We start from the raw sequence: 10,000 nt of genomic DNA on the forward strand, positions 1-10,000 counted from the left end.
CTGTATTGCTACTGTTTGCATCTCGCTCCGAGATTTAATATAGTATATATATATATATACACACACACACATATATATATATATATATTATATATATATATAGCAATAATAATTCTCTAAACGAGATATAGACAGTAACTGCTCCATAACAAAAGGGACATTAGCCATTTGAATGTGGCTAGGGACAGGGCAGGGCGGTGGGGGTGTTACTGATGCATTTAGCCCCAGGCGATCATCAACGTTACCAGATAGGCTTGACACCATCTTCTTCGGGGAATGATCTCCCTTTGCAGGATAGAGGACACCGTGATGGTGTCAAGCCTATCTGGTGACGTTGATGATCGCCTGGGGCTAAATGCATCAGTAACACCCTCACCGCCCTGCCCTGTCCCTAGCCACATTCAAATGGCTAATGTCCCTTTTGTTATATATATATATATTTATATTTATATTAATTTATATTTTCAAAGTGGAAAAATTTACGGATTTTTCTCTTACGAGGTTTTTCACGCTAACTACTGATAATTTCTTTTAAAGATTTTATCCTCAATTGTTAATTAATATCTATATATATATATATATATATATATACTCACACATACACACGCACATGATGCATGCACATACACAATCATGCACATATACGCATACTTATTCTGGAGTGAAATAGCTTATTACTTGAGAATAATTTAGGGATTTCCTCTCACATTTAGTAATTATCTTCAGTTCTGATGAGGCGTGTCTGGATATGGAATGCGTTAAGGTCCGGTGTTGTTGACACGGTTCTCAGGTTGCTGGAGAAAGTATATACTATACTTGTGTTGGTAGCGTTACCTCGTTAGGCGAAGCGTTAAATATGTATAGAGTATGTAGGATTTTAATACATTATGTATTCAGGAGATAATACTCTAAAAGTATTTGTCGAGTGTTATCTTCTAAACCAGGAGCTGTTCATTTTAAGCAGCACATAGGTTGCATGGTTTCTTCTTACCTGTATACCTTATGTAATGTGTCCCATTTTAGATCGTTTTGGAGTCCCTGTCCCAGATGTAGCTTAGTAAACCCCGTATCATATATACTGATATGGTTTCGAAACGTATAGTTGTGCTGGTAGTAGCGTTGTAGGAAGATTAAGTTTATAGACGTCTTGTACGTTTGACGGTTTAATCTTTGTAAACTATGTTTTTGCTAGGCATTTGGAGTTAAGTGGACATGTATTCACGATGCGACAGCTGCAGTTTCCAACGGCTGCTTTTATGTAAAGTTAATTCAAATTAGAGAATTTCGAGGAAGTTAAGATTTACGCGAGGTTACGAGTGGTTGAGAATGACAGCTTAACTGTATATCTGTATCTATGTTGTAAAGTTTCCTAATTAGTTTGAGGATATTTGCCACTGGGGCTGGTTACTGAGAGACTGAAATTGAATTATATAACTATATAATAAATCAATAAATTACTATATTGTCATGTTAGTCCCTTAAAGTTTCCACTATGTCGAATTAATTTCATACTTTCTCTGATATATGACATAAATACTGGCGGATTATCGCCGTAGAGTCAATACTAATGTTACCTAAAACTAAGATGTAAATATTGTTTCCGTTGTATTCCACAACAAAATATTATTTGCTTAGTCAAAATGATTGCACCGATATAATTCAAATCTCTTCAATTTTATTTTCGTCTTTAATTGGTACCTATATCTATTTTAAATGTTAGATTTCGTTTTAGTAAAACGTAATGTTGTTTGTAAATAAATACAGTGTTATTTCTTAGTTTTAATGAAATCAAATGTTTTTGTCAGTAAATAACGAAATGTTATATCTGTCTTACAGGGACCACCTGGACGTCCGGGACTGCGAGGTTCTGTAGGACCCAAAGGAGACATGGTACAGTATGCTTTTTTCTCGAATATATGCACACTCCTATTTACATACCTATATACATATATAGTGATACATACATCATACACACATTCTAGATATACAATTATACATACATATACACATGCTATACACAAATAACAAAAAGTTCGATTATATATACACACACATACATATCAGGCACGTGCCGTCAGTAATTACTCAGGGTAAGCAGTTGGTGACCTTTATGTAGTAAAACACACAAAAAATAAGCAAAATACAGGCGGGCAACTGAGTTGAAGGTAGATTTACTTCTGCCTTTATAGCAAGTAAAGAAAACGGTGTTGTAGGAGTGTACGCAGCATGTGTACTGCAGCAGTACTATGCGTAGCGTAAATACTGAGATTGAAAAGCAGGGACGAATTATGCCTACTTAATCTACAAAACGATAAAACATTTTGCCTTTTTTACCTAGTAATCAGAGTAACCTTCATAACTTTATTGAATTAGCTGCATATTTTGCCATGAGATGAAAATGTTGCCATCGATCTGTTTTATTCAAGGTAGGCAGTGCCTACCTTGCCTACCTAGGCGGCACGTCCCTGATGTATATATATATCGGCGGCGAGCTGGCAGAAACGTTAGCACGCCAGGCGAAATGCTTAGCGGTATTTCGTCTGCGTTACGTTGTGAGTTCAAATTCCGCCGAGGTCGACTTTGCCTTTCATCCTTTCGGGGTCGATAAATTAAGTACCAGTTACGTACTGGGGTCGATATAATCGACTTAATACCTATGTCTGTCCTTGTTTGTCCCCTCTGTGTGTAGCCCCTTGTGGGTAATAAAGAAATATGTTATTTATATATATATATATATATATATATATATATATATATGTATAAGGTGAAAAGGAACACACGAGTTGATATATATGAAAAAACAAGTCAAAAATAGAAAATGCTAAAATAATTTTATAGTGAACATTTCAGTACCGGTTTCGGTCATTTTGAGACCTTTTCAACTGTAACGATTAAATAATTAAATTTAGAAAAATTAGAAGAAAAGATTTTTTAAAAGAATATTTCTATAGTAGTGTTCAGATTTAAGTGGCATTCTGCCTTTCTCTGACTCCCTTGTTTTCACTTGTGTGTCGGAGGTCGTTGTGAGTTCTTGGTAGGGTAGTAGAGGAAGAACGCTGGTGAGGAAAGGGGGGTGGGAGAATCTGGGAGTGCCCTGATGGTCGTATTTTGAATGGTCAGTGGCGGCTGGCAGTCTCAGTTCAATTCAGGAGAATATTTATATTGACAGGCTTGTTTATAGAATTAGCGTAGGTGTTATACTAAAAAACATTAGTGACAAAGTTAAGGGGTAGGGGGTGGAGAAGTAGAAGAAGAAGAAGAAGAAGAAGAAGAAGAAGAAGAAGAAGAAGAAGAAGGAGAAGGAGACGATGATGGTGATGGTGGTGATGATTATGACGACGATGATGATGATAATGATGATGAAGAAGAAGAAGAAGAAGAAGAAGAGAAGAAGAAGGAGGAGGAGAAGGAGAAGATGGTGGTGATGATGATGACGACGATGATGATGATAATGATGATGATGAAGAAGAAGAGGAAGAAGAAGAAGAAGAAAAAAAAAACAGAGAAGGGAGAATATGATTGGGTGTAAATATAGCTATGATGGGGCTGATTAGTAATGGATTCTATGGAGTGTAATATTTGTGTGTGTATATATATATTTTTTCTTTTATTCTAAAGTTGAGGTATATTAATTGTTTGTCGTAGACCCGTTAAGAAGTGGCTTGTATTTTGTAATAAAGAGATTTTCTTTACTTATTCGTTGTCTCGAGGTTGTATCGTCCCTAAATTGGTAGAGGGGGAAAATTCTGAAGTTTGGTGTTTTTTTGTTGGCGCAAGTATCTATGTGTTGGCTAAAAGCTATTTTTATCTGGGATCTGTGCAGGGCCATTCGTTTACGCAAACCATTTTTTGTTTGGCCTATGTACTGCTCTTGTCACCCGGAGCAGGTTAGTGAGTATATTAGGTTCTCCGAAGCACATGTGAAGTTGCTTTTCACTGTAAACCGTTGTCCCTGTTTGAAGGAGAACTCTGATCCCTCAATTAGATAGTCGCATATCCCGCAATTGGGTCTTCCACATTTTTTTACTGTCGGCTTCTGTGTTGAAGAGTGAATTCGGGCTTGTGTAAGGAGACTTTTCATGGATCTAGGCTGTCTTTTGCTTTTTATGATCGTGTGTGTTTGGAGGATTGTGTTCATTCTGTGGTCATTTTTTAGGAGGGGTATGTTGTGGAGGATGGTGTCGAAGGCTTCGTTATTGTGAGGGTTGTGTGTGGAGATGTATGGTAAGGCTTTTGGTTGTAAGTTTTTCTTTGATTTGGGATGTCTCAGTTCCTTGATGTTAAGTTGAAGGGCACGTTGAATGCACTTGTCAATAAGTGAAGGTGGATAGTTCCTGGTGATTAGGGTTTCTTTTAGTTCTTGTAGTCGTGTGTCTCTGGTGTTTGCGTTAGAGACTATAGTGCATATCCTTTTTGCTAGATTGAAGGGGATATTCATCCTGGTGTGTCTGGGGTGGCATGAATTGAATGGAAGATATTGCTTAGAGTCTGTAGGCTTATGGTATATGTCTGTTTCTATTATATTATTAGCTTTCTTAATGAGGATATCGAGGAAGGGGAGTTGTTGTTGGCTATATTCCATCGTGAATTGGATGTTTACGTCCAGTTCGTTTAAAATTTTCTGGAATTCTATGAGTTTTTCTATATTTTTATGCCAAAGGATGAAACAGTCATCTAGATATCTCTTCCAGTTGTTTTCTATGTAGATGGAGAAAGGGCTGCCATATCTTTCTAGAACCTTACGATACAGACTGATCTCTAGGTATCCTATGACTAGGTTGGCAAAGAGGGGGCCATTCGTGTACCCATCGCAGTCCCCGATTTTTGTCGGTAGAAGTTGTCATTGAAGGCGAAGAAGTTATTTTCCAGGATGAATTTAACCCCTTCTATCACACAATTCTTTTTTGCGGTGTGGTAGTTCGTTGGCGTGATTCTCTAGCCAGAATTGGATTGCCTCTAGTCCTAGGTTGTGGGGGATATTGGAGTAGAGGTTGACTACATCGAAGGATACCAGTATGGTGTTTTTGTTTATAGTATTCGGTAGGTGATTGAGCATATCTAAGTCGTCCCTTATATAGCTTTTGACATGTTTGAGGAGTGGTTTTAACAGGGTGTCTAAAAAGTTACTGAGGCGGTGGGTTTCGCATGCGGGACCTGCTATTATGGGTCTCAATTTAGGGACTTTAATTATTTTGTCTGTAGCTATCTTGCATGCGTTGCTTATTTTTTCACTTTTGTGGATCTTAGGTATACCGTAGAATTGGCTAGTTTTACTTGTGAAATTGGTCATATAATCATATTCTTTGTCGGTGAGCCCTGCTTTGTATGGGTTTAATATGGATTTTAGTTCCCTCATTATTTTTTGTTGACTGTAGTTTTGTGCCTTTTCATAGTATGTTGTGTCTTCCAGCATAGAAAGTACCAAAGTTATGTAAAATGTCGTATCCATTAAGACAACAGCACTCCCTTTATCGGCCTCTTTGATTGTTATTGTTTTATTTAGTTTTAATTTGTTCAACTCAGCCCATTCTTTTTTGCTGAAGTTTGGTTTGTGTTTTTGTTTGTGCATATGTTGGTATGGGTAATTTGATATGTGGTCACAGAAATCGTCAAGTGTTTTATTCTTACCTTTCGAGGGGGTGTAGTTACTCCTATTTCTGGCTAACGATTCGTCCTCGTTGTATTTATCGTATAGCTCCTCAGTAAGTCTTAATTTTCTGCAGAATTCTGCGATGTCTTCTTTCATTTCATTGTAGTTGGGGTGTTGTGGGGTGGGTGTAAACTTGAGTCCTTTGGAAAGTATGTTTATTTGGTTTGCTGTTAGTTCCTTGTGAGTTAGATTAATAATTTTTATTACTTTTGGTTCCTCCTGCTTGTTTGGTGCTATCTTGTGTCTCTGTGTTTGCGTATTGGGTCTAAAAAATGAATGCGGTGGTTGGGACGGTAGCTAGTATATAGTTGTTCTTTGTTGATTAGGGGTCTCCTGTTGTGATTTATGGTGTGTGTTCTTGGAGCAGTATTGAGGAGAGCATCCCGATATCCCATATTCGGGTGTGATGTTCTAGGAGGCCTTCGTTGGTAATCATTGCAAGTGGTGTGGGTTTGTTGTGCATGGTTGTTAAACCGGTTAATGGGACGAAGATTTCGTTGGTAACTCCTTTGGGTGGGGATGAGGTTGCAGTGTCTATGCTGTGGGTGTTGATTTATCCTTTCTCTGCTTGAAGTGGGGGTATTCCTGATATTGTATCGCTGGCTGCTTACAGAGTTAGGGTTAGGTCCTGTATTCTTTTTTTGATAGTAGTGAAGGTTCCGATTTTTAGACAGGTGTGTATCGGTGTTTGGGTGTTGTTTTGGTTTTCTTATTTTCTGGAAAGGGTTGTTGGAGGCGTGCTCTGTTTGAAAGACGGCTTCATAGTCTGAGAACCAAGTGGCGCTTTTCTCCCAGCGTTGGAGAGATTTTAGTTCTTCTTTTTCACAGTCCTCTTTCCATAGTTTGGAGAACTTCTCTTGATCTACTACCCTACCAAGAACTCACAACGACCTCCGACACACAAGTGCAAACAAGGGAGTCAGAGAAAGGCAGAATGCCACTTAAATCTGAACACTACTATAGAAATATTCTTTTAAAAAAACTTTTCTTCTAATTTTTCTAAATTTAATTATTTAATCGTTACAGTTGAAAAGGTCTCAAAATGACCGAAACCGGTACTGAAATGTTCACTATAAAATTATTTTAGCATTTTCTATTTTTGACTTGTTTTTTCATATATATATATATATATATATATATATATATATATATATATATATATTATATATATATATATATATATATGTGTGTGTGTGTGTGTGTATATATATATTATATATATATATATATATATATATATATATATATATATATATATATACATATTAGAGGGAAACTACTATGTGGACACCCTTATGCTAGAAATAGATCCGCTTTGGTCTTACCACTAAGAAATGTTCTCAAGAAAAATTTAACAAAACAACCAAGACGTAATCGAGCAAGACAAAAGAAAAAGCAATAAAAATATGGATTATTCGCATACATGTTTCACTATTAACATATTACGTAATTTTACTTACATAAATGTCCGTAGATCATCGGTGCGACCGTCCAGATGTGTGCATGCATGTAAATGTGTAAATTTCGGCACAGTACGCTGCTCAGGTTGAATTCCATTGTGTGTTATCTTGAGTAAATATTGTTATATATGTCTATATAAATGTCTATAACCTTGGGATGTCCCATATCCTGTAAGTGAAATTGAGTAAATGGAAACTATAGAGAAGCCTATCAAGTGGATTGCATCTGTACATCAAAAAGGCACATTCTTTTCATACTGTATCATGCTGATTCTGCCTGAGAATTAAGTTAAGGACACACGTGTCTATGGAATACTCAGCCACTTAGACGCTGGTTCAATGAGCAAGTAATACAGTTAATCGAACAACTGAATCGTCGTCGAAACCGACGGAGAACTAACTATCTGTAGGCGTCTGTTTATTCATATGTTACATTATATTAACGATTCAATGACTTGAAGTAAATTGGGATTATAACGATAAGAAATACCCTTTCTACTATAGGCACAGAACTTAGTGTGATGGAGCTAGTCGATTTCAGTCTTCAACTGGTGCTTATTTCATCGACTCTGAAAGGAGGAAAGGGAAGGTCGACTTCGGCGGGATTTGAACTCAGAACGTAAAGACGGGCGAAATGCTGCTTAAGCATTTTGCCGGGTGAGGTAACGATTCTGCCAGATCATCGCCTTAAAACGATAAGAAATATAATAAAATAAGAGATTAATTCCATATTACAGATATAGAATGGAGTTGCATACGTCTGTAATATCATTAAAGGATATTAATTCATTATTTCTTCATATCGCTTTGTAACTACGTGGTCTGGAGTTCAATCCAACTGCGCGGCCTTGTAAGGGGATATGGTAAATGAAAACGGTGTTGAATCTCGTCGTGTATTTATGTGAGTGTTTATGTATGTATGTGTATATACATGCATGTTTGTATGAATATCTATTCGTATATATATACATTATGTGTGTGTTTGTGTTTGTCCCTCTCTACCGCTTAACAACTGGTATTGGTTTGTTTACATCCCTATAATTTAGCGTTTCAGCAAAAAGGACCGATAGAATAAGTATCAGACTTGAAAATAAGCATTAGGGGCGATCTGTTCAGCCATACCCTTCTAGGCGGTGCCCTAGAATGGCTGCAGTCCTCTGATTGATACAAATAAAATATACAAAAATTATACAGAGACATTTGACCAAAAATATATATTATATGCAATTTTCGTATAATTTCTGTTCCAGGGGCCTAAAGGAATGTCAGGCGATCCAGGACGAATTGGTGATCCAGGAAGAGAGGTAATTATACAATATTGTATATTATTTTGCACCAACTTTCTTTCATCAGAGTCTTTGCATATCTTTCCATTAAAGCTCTGGCAATGATATTATTTTTATTGTGTAGCCCCAAAAGAGACTTATGATCGGATACACGTCATTATGTAACCCTTAAATTTAAGCCCTTCGCTCCGTACGGATCAGAGGCCATCGACAACTTTTCTTCATTCTTCTCGAATTTGGGTTGTCTTTTCTGCTTCCCTCCAGTTAGATCCCAGCTTTTTCAGCTCTAACTTCGTATCCCACTTCATATGATTCCCTGAGGGAAGGCCTTCCTCATCCAGATCTTATTGGTTTTCAATCGTCATCCATGCTTCTGCAGCTTTGCTATTTCCAAGGTAAGGGTGTTGGCCCTATGCAAACTCACTTTGACCTCCAAGAAGAGGTGGTCTAGATTAGTCTGGCCACTGACCTTTGACCCAGAAGCTTGGGTTCTGCTGATATATAACTTGAGTCATTGAAACCCGCAAGCCACCACACTGCAACAAGAACTGGACCTTGTGGTGGGTCATTGTGTAACACCCAAGCAGATATATGATTAAATATGTGTTCCAGTAGTGGCCAACTCATCTTATTTTCAGACGTAGTATATCTAGCACTTCAAAACTGAGAGTATCCTATGCTTAATAATATGGTAGTTTATGATTTAAAGAATATTTGGCTGCGATTTCTTGGAGGTAAGGTGGCTAGGAATAAGTACACACGTTGATTTGTGAGAACTGCTTTAATTTCTTACGGTGAATACAAAGAAGTTGGCAATAAAAACCCTGTGCAGCCCGAAAAGTAACTTTAGTTTTATATTTGGACGACATATTTAGTCATATCTAATTTGTAATATAATTCTATAACATGGAACGCGATGTGGTTTATTATTTTTTTTAATTATTTTAAATCTAGGAACAAAATATGTTAGAGGGCTTTTGCATCGCTACAAATCATAAATGTATGTGAGATGTACTAAATAGTTGCAGTGTAGCACCTTAGCAAAGGCGTTGAAAAAAAAAAAGAGAGAAGTGAAGTAAACGAAAATCAGTTCTGCGTCCTACACTGCGACATAAACTCTGTACACCAGTTTATCGCGCTTTCGGTAAGAGCAGTGAAGTATATTATAATCAAAATGTCATTGGATTATATGAAAGGAGTTAATAATAGGAGATCGTATCAGCAAACCTGGAAATTTCTTGATCATTACTCCTATTTTATTCAATGATAAATTTTGTTTCGTGAGTAAAATACAATTTGAATGTGTGTGTGGTGTGAGTGTGTGTGTAGGGTTTGATTGTGTGTGTGTGTGTGTGTGTGTGTGTGCGTGTGCGTGTGCGTGTGTGTGTGTGTGTACATATATATACACAGATAGGTAGATAGATAGGTAGATAAATAGCTAGATAGACAGATAGATACCTATACATGCAAACGTGTGTGTGTGTGTGTGTGTGTGTGTGTGTGTGTATGTGTGTGTGTGTGGAACAGAATATCCTGTCTAACTCCTAATGACCGAGGCAGTATCTATTGCTGAGGAGCAGAAGTTACGCCAAAACACCATGCTG

General features: G+C 37.2%; 1 protein-coding gene across 1 annotated transcript in view; it reads left to right on the forward strand.

Annotated features, from left to right (window-relative positions):
• Nucleotides 1-10,000, forward strand: part of LOC115214859 (collagen alpha-1(XXII) chain) — a 257,647-nt gene that overhangs the window by 184,432 nt on the left and 63,215 nt on the right. Inside the window, exons 26-27 of the mRNA XM_036505510.1 lie at nucleotides 1,837-1,890; nucleotides 8,361-8,414. Coding sequence (XP_036361403.1) covers nucleotides 1,837-1,890; nucleotides 8,361-8,414 — 108 coding nt within the window. The remainder of the gene's footprint in view (nucleotides 1-1,836; nucleotides 1,891-8,360; nucleotides 8,415-10,000) is intronic.

Source organism: Octopus sinensis, linkage group LG8 (assembly GCF_006345805.1).
Source record: "Octopus sinensis linkage group LG8, ASM634580v1, whole genome shotgun sequence".
Lineage (NCBI taxonomy): Eukaryota > Metazoa > Mollusca > Cephalopoda > Octopoda > Octopodidae > Octopus > Octopus sinensis.